At 50.9% G+C, this 13,498-nt stretch overlaps 1 protein-coding gene across 1 annotated transcript; it reads left to right on the top strand.

Annotated features, from left to right (window-relative positions):
- Nucleotides 1–70: 70 nt before the first annotated feature.
- LOC100353732 (2'-5'-oligoadenylate synthase-like protein 2) lies at nucleotides 71–13,119 on the top strand. Its single transcript, XM_002722116.5, has 6 exons — nucleotides 71–268; nucleotides 4,431–4,719; nucleotides 6,648–6,823; nucleotides 8,677–8,918; nucleotides 9,632–9,773; nucleotides 11,757–13,119. Exons 1-6 carry the CDS (start codon nucleotides 71–73, stop codon nucleotides 12,324–12,326), a joined length of 1,617 nt encoding a protein of 538 aa, XP_002722162.2. The 3' UTR covers nucleotides 12,327–13,119.
- The last annotated feature ends 379 nt before the right edge of the window (nucleotides 13,120–13,498 follow it).

The following is a 13,498-nucleotide window of genomic DNA, read 5'->3' as shown; positions in this document are numbered from 1 at the left end:
GGAAGGCGCCCCTTCCTGTGCCACGTGGAGCAGGCAGCATCGGATCCAGGAGGCAGCCTGGTCTGCAGAGATGGAGCTCTCGCGGGAGCTGTACGAGACCCCCGGGGACAGGCTGGAAGCCTTCGTGAGGCGCAGCCTGCAGCCCCAGGGGGGCTGGAAGGAGCAGGTGCAGGACACCTGGCACAGAATCCAGCAGTTCCTGCAAGATCAGTGCTTCGAGGATGAGCTGGTCCAGGACCGGGAGGTCAGGGTGCTGAAGGTGGTGAAGGTGAGGACTCAGGGACCCAGCTCTGCCCCTCTGGCCTGGGGGGCCCTGGGGGGTGGGTCACTGTGTCTCTCCGAGCCTCAGACTCCTCCTCTTTACGTGGGCTTGTTTTGCTAAAGCGTGGGAAAGTGCTGTTAAGCACTGAGTTATTCTATAAGTCAGAAGGATAAGGAGGATGATGGTGGTGGTGGTGGTGATTTGGGATCGCTCTCGGAGTGCCAGGGCGTCAGGCGGAATGTGAATAGCAGATGCCTTTAAAATATATGCCTTCCTTTGTGTTTGCTTAAGAAAATGTGCTTCCCCACCAAAACCTCTATGGTGCTCTCTTAAGATGGTACTGACTGGCCAGGTTAGGAACTGCCTAGCCAGGCTGGCGTTGTGGCACAGCGGGTTAAGCCATCACTTGCGATGCCGGCATCCCATACAGGAGCACCGGTTCAAGTCTCACTAGTCCACCTCTGATCCAGCTCCCTGCTGATACACCTAGGAAGGCAGAGGAAGATGGCCCTCGTGCTTGGGCCCCTCCCACCCACCCACAGGAGCAACCCCTGCTGGCTTGCTCTTCCCAAATTGCAAGCCAGCAGGGGGACTGTGCAAAGGAGCCGAGAGGGGAGGTGAGGGAGGGCGAGGCAGGAATCCAGAGAACAAAGGACAGGGCAGCTGCACCTGGCTCGGCCCCCAGTGCCTGGCTGAGGGGCTGGTTGGAGTCACAGGGGTTTCCTCCCCTGCTGAAGTCGCCAGTCCAGCTCTCCAGACGCGCTGACCACGGAGGGAGGGCCAGAATGCTTGGCAACTATCCCAAGCCCAGTTTCTGGAATTCTCAAGTAAACATGTTTATCTGTCTAGTGGAACAGACACTCACGTTAGTCAGAAGCTCAGCAGTTAACTCTTGTTCATCAGTACATGAAAGGAAAAAAAATATGTATTCAGTACAGTCACATGTCCACATCTAAAATGTTTATAAACAAGGGGAGGCGCTTGGCATGGTCATTGAATCACCACTTGGGGGGCTGGCACTGTGGATTGGTGGGTAAAGCCACAGCCTGCAGCAGCAGCATCCCATATGGGCACCGATTCTAGTCTCGGCTGCCCCACTTCCGATCCAGCTCTCTGCTATGGCCTGGGAAAGCAGTAGAAGATGGCCCAAGTCATTGGGCCTCTGCACCCATGTGGGAGACCAGAAGAAACTCCTGGCTCTTGGCTTCAGATTGGCACAGCTCCAGCTGTTGCAACCGACTGGGGAGTGACCCAGTAGATGGAAGATCTCTCTCTCTCTTTCTCTCTGCCTCTGCTCTCTGTAACTCTGCCTTTCAAATAAATAAAATTTATTTATAAATAAATATAATGTAAATAATATAAAAATGTAATATAAATAAAATTCATTTAGAAATAAGTATATAACTAATATAAAAATAAATATATAGATAGAATTTATTTATAAATAGAATATAAATAATGTAAAAATAAATTAATATAATATAAATAAAATTTATTTGAAAGGCAGAGTTACAGAGAGCAGAGGCAGAGAGAAAGAGAGAGTCTTTCATCCACTTGTTCACTCCCCAGATGGCCACAACTGGAGCCAGAAAGCCAGAAGGCAGGAGCCAGGAAGCCAGAAGGCAGGAGGCAGGAGCTTCTTCCGGTATCCCTCGCAGACTCAGGGGCCCAAGGACTTGGGACATCTCCTACTACCTTCCCAGGCCATAAAAGAGAGCTGGATCAGAAGTACAGCAGCCAGGATTAGAACTGGTGCCTATATGGGATGCCAGCACTGCAGACAGCAGCTCTACCTACTACGCCACAGTGCCAGCCCCTCAAATAAATAAATCTTTAAAAAATCCAATCACCACTTGGGATGCCTGCATCCCGCATCACAGTGCCTGAGTTCCAGTGCCAGCTCTGCTTCCAATACAGCTTCCTGCTAATGCACCCAGGAGGCAACAGGCAAGGGCCCAAGAACCTGGGTCCCTGAGGCCCCTGATACCCGCATGGGAGGCCTGGATTGAGTTCCCAGCTTCTGACTTCTGCCTGGTCCACCCCCAGCCATTGCAGGCATTTGGGGAGTGAACCAGTGAATGGAGGATGTGTCTGTCTGTCTGTCTGCCTTTTCAAATGGATTTTTTAAAATAAAAAGTTTGCATAAATAACTAGGACACATTTTCTTTTATATGTAGTGTTACAAGAAAAGCTTAGGGCCAAATTGAACATGACAGAATTTGTCTAAACAAAGGATTCTTGAATCAGGCATCGCAGCTGGAAGAAGTTCAGAGAGCTCCAGCACCCGCGGTGAGCGGTGAGCGGTGAGCTTCTATAGGCCAAAGGCGAGCAAACCAGAGAAGTCACCTGATTGGCTACAACCGGGTGCCTGCCTTGTGTGGGCGTGGCATTTGCCTTATTTGGGCATGGTCTGATCAGTTGGTTGCCTGTGATTGGATGAAATTAAGCAGCTTGTGTCTGGCTGAGACCTGGCTATTTGTCACCAAAGATACAATCCTAAATTAGGTTCCAGTTTAATACGTAGGAACTCAAGGTCCAGGCTAACGGCCTCCTGCTTATTTAATAGTCCTTACAAATACATTTCCTTCAAACGAAAGTGGAAACTTACAAACTCTATCTCTGTCACAAATGACAGCTAAGAGTGCACAGACACCAAAACACAGACACTTGAGGACTCTGTGTAGACAGACTGGGGACGGAAGTCAAAGCTTGAACAGCTCGTAACGAGAAGGATTATGGTGGAATAAATTATTAAGACACGAAACAGCATGGGTGGTTTTCAAAGGCATTGTGCTAGGTAGACGAAAAGCCAGTTTCCAAAAATCACATGACCCGCGATTCTGTGCCTACATGTCCCTCGTAATCCTCACAGAATTCATCCCGAGATCCTCAAGTCCCTCATAGAGAGGGACACAGGATTCGCACAGAACCTGTGCGTACGCTCCTGTGGACCCTAGATCACCTACCGATTGCACAGGGCCACGTAGAGTCGTTACATCACATTGCTTAGGAAGTCATGACCGGGAGAAATGTTCACTTCCAATGTGCATTTGTTTTCAAGTATTTCCGACCCCCAATTCACTGAATCCAGAGACGTAGACCCCATGGGGAAGAAAGGCCAGGCATATTCAGAAAAATAAATAACGGTAATACATCAATAAAAATACTGCAAATTTTAAAAGCGTACAGCTTTTGAAACCCATGCATAGTTTTCTCAAAATGTGCATTCTCATGGGCTCTTTGAGGCTCTCTCATATGCATGAATTTCAACTTTTTTTGGCACCAAAATAAATGGATCTTTTAATTCCACTTTCCAAGAACTTTTTGAAGTATTCGTGTACATACACAAAAATGTATTTGTTGAGGCCAGAGCTGTCCAACAGAACTTTCTAGAGTGATGGTGAATGTTCCCCATACGTCCTGTCCAACGCCATAGCCACCATCCTCGGCCAGCTGTCGGGCACCTGAAATGAAGTTAGTAGGGGAGAACTGATTTCACTCCTTTGTAATTCATGTAAACTCCAATGCCCACACGTGGCCTTGGCTACCGAGCTGAACAGTGCAAGCCTCGGCGTGGGAGATTTATGGAGTGATACGCGTGAAGCTGGGGCTGCAGCGGGCTCTGGGGAGAGAGGAAGCACCGGGGGAAGAATGGAGTTTGACCTTTCCTTTATAGCCTGTGGGTTGTGTGCTAGATATTAAACTTCTCTGACCAATGAAATGCTATAGAACAGGCTGATTATCCCTTATCAGAAATGCCTAGAACCAGAAGCAATTTGGATTTCAGAGATGGCTGGATTTGGGAATATTTGCATATAAATAATGAGATATCTTGGAGAGAGGACCCACATCTAAGCACAAAATTCACTCCGTCTCATGTACATCTTGCACACCTAGCCCGAAGGCAATCTAATATGGTTATTTTCTGTGCACCTGCATTTAGACGGTGACCTGTCCATGAGGTCAGGGGTAGAATTTTCCACTCGCTGTGTCATGTTGGCTCTCAGAAAGATTCCAGTTTGGGAGGATTCTGGGTTTTCAGGTTAGGGCAGCAAAGACCACTATGCACGTTGGAAACCAAGGACTCCTCTGGGGACCTGGTTCCGCTCTGACCCTGCAGGCATCACGCCTCAGCTGGAGGTGAGACTCAGCCTTGCTGTCCCCACAGGGTGGCTCCTCGGGGAAAGGGACAGCGCTGAACCACAGCTCCGACCTGGACGTTGTCCTGTTCCTCAGCTGCTTCTCCAGCTTCCAGGATCAGGCGTTCTTTCGAGAAGAGATCATCAACTTCATCGAGGAAAGACTGGAGTACTGCAGCAGAAGCCTGGCCTACAGCATCACCGTGGCGCACCACAAAAACGGGGCCAGGGCCCCCCGCTCTTTGTTCCTCCAGGTCCAGTCCAAGAAGAGCAGTGATGTCATCCGGGTGGACCTGCTCCCAGCCTTTGATGCTCTCGGTAAAGACAGCAGTGGGTCGGGTCCAGAGAAACTGGTCGGGATCCCTTTATTAACCAGGCCTCGGGGAGGGCTTGGACAAGTAGCGACCGATGAGAGTCGAGTGGAGTTGGCTGTTTTGGAGGGGAGACAGCATGGAGCTATACCTCAGTGATTAAGATTGGGATGTCCCCATGTAGCACGGAGGAAGGGGGCTTTAGCCAAAGTCCTCTTTGGGTTGGTTCCTGCCCAACCCAAGAGATTCCTCCCTGTGCCTCTGGGTCAAGCAGGTCTTCAAGGAGTGCTCGGGTCAGCAGCATCAGGCCAGCACTGGTTGGTATTCAAAAATGGTACGGCAGTGGCTGCTCCACTTCCCATCCAGCTCCCTGCTAATGGCCTGGGAAAAGCAGCGGGGGATGGTCCAAGGGCTTGGGTCCCTGCCACCCACATGGGAGACCTGGATGCAGTTCCGGGCTACTGGCTTCGGTCTGGCCCAGCCCTGGCTGTTGCGGTCATTTGGGGAGTAAACCAGCAGGTGGGAAGGTAGAAAACCTCTCTCTCTCTCTCTCTCTCTCTCTCTCTCTCTCTCTGACTCTGCCTTTCAAATAAATGAAGGAAGGAAGAAAGAAGGAAGGGAGGGAGGGAAGGAGAGAGGGAGGGAGGGAAATGGAACCACAATGCTGCCGGCTTCAATAAGCTGGGGTCGGTGAAAGAAGCTGCAGTTCACATAAGACAGCTTCCTGAGTGCCGTCATAATAACGGGATGTTCTGCTTTGAGCCGCCTGAGCCTGACCGCAAGGCATCAGATCTTGCCTGAAGAGCAGTGGACAAAGTATGAGGAGGAGAAATTCAACCTTTTGCCTTATCTGAAGGAGGTGATTCAGCGAAGAAATGAGAGAAGAATGAGCAAAGAAGCAATCAGATAGGTGAAGTATGTGGGTGCTGCTGCCCTCAAAGTGGCTTGTGAAGTCGGTTCAACCTGAAATACAATGTAAGAATTGTTTGGTCTGTAGATGTATTACTTTAAATAAATGTCTAATAGTAATAATTTCAAAAAACATCAAGGTCTTTAGGGTTAGGCATAACTGGGTTGGGATCATCTTTAAAACAGGATTTTTTTTTTTAAGATTTATTCATTTATGTATTTGAAAGGCAGAGTTATGGAGAGGGGGAGGGGGAGGGGAGGGGGAGGGGGAGAGGGAGAGGGAATCCTCCACCTGCTGGTTCACTCCCCAAAGGGCCACAATGGCTGGAGCTGGGCCAACCCAAAGCCAGGAACCAGGAGCTTCTCCTGGTCTCCCATGCGGGTACAGGGCCCAAGAACCTGGGCCATCCTCCACTGCACTTCTTGGCCACAGCAGAGAGCTGGACTGAAAGAGGAGCAACCGGGACAGAATCCGGTGCCCTGACCAGGACTAGAACCTGGTGTGCCAGCCCCGCAGGCGGAGGATTAGCCTAGTGAGCCGCAGCACCGGCTCCAAAACAGAGTTTTTAACATCTTCACATTTTGGCTGCGAGACTTAACAGTTCCATGACCTTGATAGCCCCATGACCAAGCATACCGACTTGTCCACTGAAATAATGATATCAAGGTTAAGTGGAACCATAGGAGACTGATAACATTGCTTTTTAACCCACAAAAAAATGGCAATTCTTTGTGGTTCCACTGAAGTCCCCCTGCCTCCTGCAGCTACCCTGAGGATGAGCTTAGCCCAGCTGCCGGCCCACGGTCAGTTTTGGTCAGTGTGAGTTATTTAGACTTCGTGTGGTTCATGGATACGCTCGCGAACCCCCTCGGCCCCCACTTTCTCAGCGGCAAAGTGAGGACAACGACGCGGTAGCAAGGACCGCGAGGACAACCCTCACAGGCACCCTCTCTGCTCAGAGCCCTCTCCTCTCCTTTCTCACCGCGGACTGCTCCTTTCTGACCAAGCACCTTTCTTCCCCCCAGGACCCCTGAACCCAGACTCCAAACCAGCCCCAGAAATCTACGCGGATTTAATCCGCAGCATCAGCTACCCCGGGGAGTTCTCCCCCAGCTTCACCGTGTTACAGAGGCACTTTGTGAAAAGCCGACCTATGAAACTGAAGAAGCTCCTGCAGTTGGTGAAATTCTGGTACCTGAAGGTGAGGCAGGGGTGCTGGGCCGGGAGGGGAACGTTGGTGCGGTTCACGATGTATTCGTTTTAATTGGCTTTGAAAGGCAGAGAGAGAAACACAGAGGCAGAGAGATGGCAAAGTGATCTTCCATCTACTGATTCATGCCCCAAATGCCTGCACCAGCCACGGCTGGGCTAAGCACCAGCCTGGAGCTCAGAACTCCATCTGGGTCTTCCATGTGGGTAGCAGGGACACAAGGACTTGAGCTGTCACCTGCTGCCAGAGCGAGCCTGAGTGGAAAGCTGCATCCAAAGTGGGTTTCGCCAGGACTGGGACCAGGCACCCTGAAACGGGATGCGAGTGTTCCAAGCGGTGACTCACCTGCTGCACCTCTCACCTGCCTGCTCCGTGTTTTTAAAAAAGAAAGAAATGGGCCGAGGCCGCAGCTCAGTAGGCTAATCCTCCGCCTTGCGGCACCGGCACACCAGGTTCTAGTCCTGGTCAGGGCACCGGATTCTGTCCCAGTTGCCCCTCTTCCAGGCCAGCTCTCTGCTGTGGCCAGGGAGTGCAGTGGAGGATGGCCCAGGTGCTTGGGCCTTGCAACCCATGGGAGACCAGGATAAGTACCTGGCTCCTGCCATTGGATCAGCGCGGTGTGCCGGCCGTGGTGGCCATTGGAGGGTGAACCAACGGTAAAGGAAGACCTTTCTTTCTGTCTCTCTCTCTCACTGTCCACTCTGCCTGTCCAAAAAAAAAGGGTCCTGATGAGCACAGATGTGATTTTCAGCAGGCTCCGGGCCTCAGGCACTTCCAAAAGTAATGAAATCCACAAGCAGCAACCACAACAAAGCGGCCGTGTCCGTAGAGCTCACGGTGCTGCAGGCCCGCACATGGCATTTTGCGTGCTTTTCCCCAGCAGCTCTGTAACAAACGCGTGTGTGTCGCTCACGGTCTGCTCTTTGCACAAGAGAAAACCAGGCTGGAAAGCCAAAGTGGGTATAAAGCAAATTTATCACAATCCTTATGCCGCTGGAGTCCTAACCGAAACCGCTACCTGTTTCTGACTCCATTTTGGCTGAACGGAAGGATTGCAGGGTAGGGCCCTGTCCCCTTCATCTTTCAGCTTGTTTCGTGGTTTGTTGCATGGTTTTTTGTTTTTGTTTTTGTTTTTGTTTGTTTGTTTTTTGTTTTTGTTTTTGACAGGCAGAGTGGACAGTGAGAGAGAGAGACAGAGAGAAAGGTCTTCCTTTGCCATTGGTTCACCCTCCAATGGCCGCCGCGGCCGGCGCGCTGCGGCCGGTGCACCGCGCTGATCCAAAGCCAGGAGCCAGGTGCTTCTCCTGGTCTCCCATGGGGTGCAGGGCCCAAGGACTTGGGCCATCCTCCACTGCACTCCCTGGCCACAGCAGAGAGCTGGCCTGGAAGAGGGGCAACCGGGACAGAATCCGGCGCCCCGACTGGGACTAGAACCCGGTGTGCCGGCGCCGCAGGTGGAGGATTAGCCTAGTGAGCCGCGGCGCCGGCTGTTGCATGGTTTTGATTGATGTTTTCCGTGTGTCTTAGTTTTCTTCCTTTCTTTCCACATTCAGTATGTATCACACACACCCCTCCCCAACTGAATAACACAGATTGACGAGGCCGACAAGGCCCAGAGGAGACCCCAGATTTCTCTTTTATTGCAATCTTGATGGCTCTAAGACGTAAGCCCACCAGCACCCCAAGTCACCCATGGCTGTGTGTCCTATAACACAAAAGTGTGGCCCGGACATGTGCAGAGCACCAATCATCCCATATCTTCATATTCGTTCATTCTGTATGTTTGTCTCACTCTCTTGTCTCTCCTCGCCGCCCCCCCATCTGTCTATCTCTGTCTCCTCCAGTGCCTGAAACCTAAATACCGAAGAGTAGCATTACCCTCCAAATACGCCCTGGAGCTGCTGACCATCTACGCCTGGGAGATGGGTACAGACGAGAGCGAGAGCTTCAGCCTGGACGAAGGGCTTGTGGCCGTGATGGGGCTCCTCCAGGATTACGAAGACATCTGCATCTACTGGACCAAGTACTACGATTTCCAGAATGAGGCTGTCAAAAACCAGATCAAGCAACAGTTGAAGGGGAGCAGGTGAGTGTGTCGGCTCAAGGAATAGAAAACCCAACTCGAGTGGCTTAAAGAATAAAAGAGGTACCACAAACAACTGAGAAAATGTTGGAGGAGGTAGACACGTTTACCCTATTTTTTTTTTACTTATTTTCTTTTATTATTTGAACGGCAGAGAGAGAGGGGTCTTCTTTCTGCTGGTTTGCTCCCCTAATGCCTGCAGCAGCCAGGGCTGGGCCAGGCTGACGCAAGGAGCCTGGGATTCCATCCGGACTCCCGTGTGGGTGGCAAGGACGCGTGTACTTGAGCCATCAGCTGCTGCCTCCCGGGACGCACATTAGTAGGGAGCTGGATTGGAAGCAGAGCTGTCAAAACTCAAAGCAGGCACTCTGATTTAGGACGCAGGTGTCCCAAGAAGCAACTTAGACTTCTGTGCCAAACGCCCACCCCATCCTAATGCAAAGATTATGCGACATATCCGTGTATTGAAACATTGCATGGCACCCCATAAATATGCACAATTCTTTTCTATCAACTTAAACGCTTTCTAGAAAACAATAAGAATTCAACTAAAAAAATTTCAGTTTTTTTAAGTAAACAGAAACTGTTGGCTTTTGCAACTGCAAAGTCCACAGATAAAGAAACTTCAGGTATGGTGTGATCCAGGTGTTCACTATGCGGACCTGAGTCCCAGCATCGTGCGTGGGACTGAGATCCACTCCCCTTCTTTCTCCCAGGCCCGTTATCCTGGATCCAGCTGACCCCACCAACAATCTGGGAAGGAAAAGAAATTGGGACGTAGTAGCCAAAGAAGCTGCTCACTGCCTGCGACAGGTTTGCTGCACGACTGTGGACCCCAGCCAGCGCTGGCATGTGCAGGTACAGTCCCCCAGCCCCAGGAGGACTCCATGCTAACCTCGCTTTAACTGCGCAAATCCCCCCAACGCCTGCCACCAGAACCCAAGGGTCCCCAGGATAGGCAGCATCTCCCACATAGACTCTCAGCCAACCAGGTGTACAGTTCTCCCCCTTCTGCTGTGAAAGTCTGGACCTCATTTTCTTCATCTGGAAAGTGGGCAGGCAATGGGTGCCCTGTTCTATAGCTATTTGAGGGACATACTAAAAGAATGTTCACACACACACACATACACACACACATGCTAGGGGTAATCTTTTTCTTTCTGTAAGCTGCTACTCAACCTCTTGCTATTAAAACAAGAGATGTAATCGATGTATCTAAAGTATTTATTTTTTAAAGATTTATTTATTTACCATGAGCATTTTAGAGCCTGCTTATAGCATCAAGTCCAAATGCAGATACTTTTGAGCATGAAGTGGGGTGATATCAATTGGGCCAGGACAAGCCACCTCTGCCGGGCCTGCTTCAGACATCCTGGAACATTGAAGCATCCCGGATGGAGTTGTTCTTTCGAACAGCTCTGTCATACGCCCGTGAACGGAAGCGCATTCATTCATCTGTAGGACCTGTCCCCTCCTGGTAGATTTGTGGCAAGCTTCCATTTGCCCTTAAATGAACATCCTTAACACATCCCAGAGGCTGTCACACTTCACTACATCATTTAGCCTCACAGCGACTTCAGGGAGTCCGGGTGACAGGCGAGGACTGAGCAGCTCCACGAAGGACAGGTGTTCTTTGGGGAACGTTGCCAGTTGCTGCTCTGGTCGGGGTGAGTTGGACCAAGGAGTTGGACTCTGTGGCCCTGCAAGGTAAGGAGCATCAGATAGTCTCCTTTGCCTGGGACAGTCCTGGCTCTAGCCTATTGTCGCCCGAAATTGTTAAGAGCACCTGCTTTTGCCTTGATTATTTTTATTGATTTATTGTATTCATTTGAAAGGCAGAGAGAGAGAGAGAGAGAGAGAGAGAGAAGTGAAAGAGAAAGATATCCCCTGGGGAGATCTTCCAGTTCACTCCCCAAGTACCCACATAACAGCCAGGCTGGGCCAAACCAAAGCCAGGAGCCAAGAACTCCATCAGAGTCTTCGGCTTGGGGGGCAGGAAGCTGACTACTTGAGCCCTCACCTGCTACCTTCCAGGGTGCACATCAGCAGGAAGCCAGAGCTGGTGTTAAAACCCAGGCACCGGGGCCAGTGCTGTGGTGTAGCGAGTAAAGCCACTGCCTGCAGGGCCGGCATCCCATATGGGTGCTGCTCCACTTCTGATCCAGCTCTCTGCTATGGCCTGGGAAAGCAGTGGAAGATGGCCCAGGCCCCCAAGCCCCTGCACCTGCAAGTGAGAGACTGAAGGAAGCTCTTGGCTCCTGGCATTGGTTCCAGCAATTGCAGCCAATTGGGAAGTAAAGCAGCAGATGGAAGACCTCACTCTCTCTCTCTCTGCCCCTCCTTCTCTCTGTGTATAACTAAGACTTTCAAAGTAAATAATAAATAAATCTTTAAAAAAAAAAACCCAGGCACTATAATATGGCATGCAAACCCCCCAAGTGGCATCTTAACCCCTGCACCTAACACCCACCCTCCATTTGCATTTATGTGAAAGGCAGAGTTACAGAGAGAGAGAGAGACAGAGATCTTCCACCCACTGGTTCACTCCCAGGCTGAAACCGGGAGCCAGAAATACCATCTGAGTTCCTCACGTGGGTGGCAGGGGCCCAAGCACTCGGGCCATCTCCTGCCAGCTTCCTAGGCGCATTAGCAGGGAGCAGGATTGGACATGGGGCAACCGGAGCTCATATTTGCAGAGGGCTTCCTAACCCACTGTGCCACAGCACCGGCCCCTCCATTTACTATTAAAAGTGTCTCAGTAGACAGAGGAGAGAGGCTTTGGAAACCAGAAAATAGCCTTGAGCGCCCAGATCCCTGAATCTGTTTCCCTCTTGCTTCCAGAGAGCAAGGGACGTGCAGGTGACTGTGAAGCAGACAGGACTGGAGACCTGGACCCTCTCGGTGGACCCATACAGCCCCATCTGGAAGATGAAGGCAGAGATCAAGAAGAAGAACGTGATTTTGGGGCAGCAGCGCCTCTCCTTTCAGGAGGCAGGAGGGGAGCGGCAGCTGCTCAGCTCCCAGCGGACCCTGGCAGACTATGGGATCTTCTTCAAGGTGAACGTGCGCGTGCTGGAGACCTTCCCTCCTGAGATCCAGGTGTTTGTCAAGGACTCCAGTGGCCACAGCACGCCCTACGCCATCCACCCCGAAGACACCATCCGTCACTTGAAAGAGAAGATCGAGGATGCAGGAGGGCCATTGGTGGAGGACCAGATGCTGAAGTTCCAGGGCTGGAAGCTGGGAAACCATCGCAGCCTGGAGAGCCTGGACATTGAGGACTGTGACACTGTCCTGCTCATTAGGAGAAACACAGACTCCCCAAGACTGCCCCCGGCCCCGCAGTGGAGTCCCACCGCTTTCTACTTGGATCCTTTCACTAAGTACTATTATCCTTCAACGAGATGTTAATTAGTGCAGCCAGTCTGGCCAACCGCATGGAGGTTTCCTCTTAGAAACAGAACCCCCATTATGATCCGGTCATCCCACTACTAGGTATGTAAAATCCAGAAGACGTGAACTCATTGCTATTAAAGAGACACCTGCTGCACACGCATAGAGCAGCTCTGTACACGACAGCCAAGACAGGGAAACAAGCAAGGTGTTCCTCGTCAGGCGAAAGGAAGATGGAAACACTATCAGGCGTCCCTTATGGGCGCTGGTTCGAGACCCAGGTGCTCCACTTCCCATCCAGCTCTCTGCTATAGCCTGGGAAAGCAGTAACAGATGGCCCAAGTGCTTGGGCCCCTACACCTGCATGGGAGACCCAGAAAAAGCTCCTGGCTCCTGGCTTCAGATCGGCACAGATCTAGCCATTGCTGGCAACTGGGGAGTGAACCAGCAGATGGAAGACCTCTCTCTCTCTCTCTCTCTCTCTGCCTCCTTCTCTCTCTGTGTAACTCTTTCAAATAAATAAATAAATCTTTTTTTAAAAAAAAGGCCTGGAGAGGTGGGAAAGATAGAATGAGTTTAGATTTAAAAAAAAAAAGTTAGGATATTAATTACAACACTGTGTTCATTAATTGTGCTCATTAAGTGTGACAATATGTAGCACATATACTAAAATTGTAACAAGTATATCAAGGTGACATGAGACATTAGCAGTAGGGGAAGCTGGAACTCTGTGTACTCCTTCACAATTGCTTGCTCTGTGCCTTTAAACTATTCTCAAATTTAAAAAAAAAAAAAAAGTCTTTAAAACCCTTCCAATGGCTCCTCGTTGCCTGCAAAATAAAGTTCAAGTCCCTTTGCTTGGCCTTCAAAGTCTTTGACCATCTAGACCCTGTTCACCCCCACCCCCATTTCCTCTCACCAGTCTCCGACCCAGGTGCTCCCTAACACTTGCAACCCCAGAACACTTAATGTTGGGGTCTTGGCTCCACCTCTTCGAGCCAGGGCCCCCGCCAAGCTCTCGCTTCAGTCAAGACTGGGAGCCGTCAGCATATGGAGCCCGGAGCCACGCACGGCAAGAGAGAGACTCCAAATCCCACACAGACACCCAGGCGCGGACGCTGCAGGATGCTGCCAGCCCCGCCCTGAGCCCCATCAAACTCAACCTGGGTCTTTGCAGTAGGCTAAAAGGA

This window comes from Oryctolagus cuniculus, chromosome 21 (assembly GCF_964237555.1).
Source record: "Oryctolagus cuniculus chromosome 21, mOryCun1.1, whole genome shotgun sequence".
Lineage (NCBI taxonomy): Eukaryota > Metazoa > Chordata > Mammalia > Lagomorpha > Leporidae > Oryctolagus > Oryctolagus cuniculus.
The sequence above is the reverse complement of the archived record's forward strand: the minus strand, read 5'-3'. Positions and strand labels throughout refer to the sequence as shown.

Coding starts and splice junctions, on each gene's coding strand:
- LOC100353732 (XM_002722116.5), top strand. CDS start 71: ATGGAGCTCTCGCGGGAGCTGTACGAGACCCCCGGGGACAGGCTGGAA. Junction 4,720..6,647: donor CCCAGCCTTTGATGCTCTCG/GTAAAGACAGCA, acceptor TCTTCCCCCCAG/GACCCCTGAACCCAGACTCC. Junction 6,824..8,676: donor TGAAATTCTGGTACCTGAAG/GTGAGGCAGGGG, acceptor TGTCTCCTCCAG/TGCCTGAAACCTAAATACCG.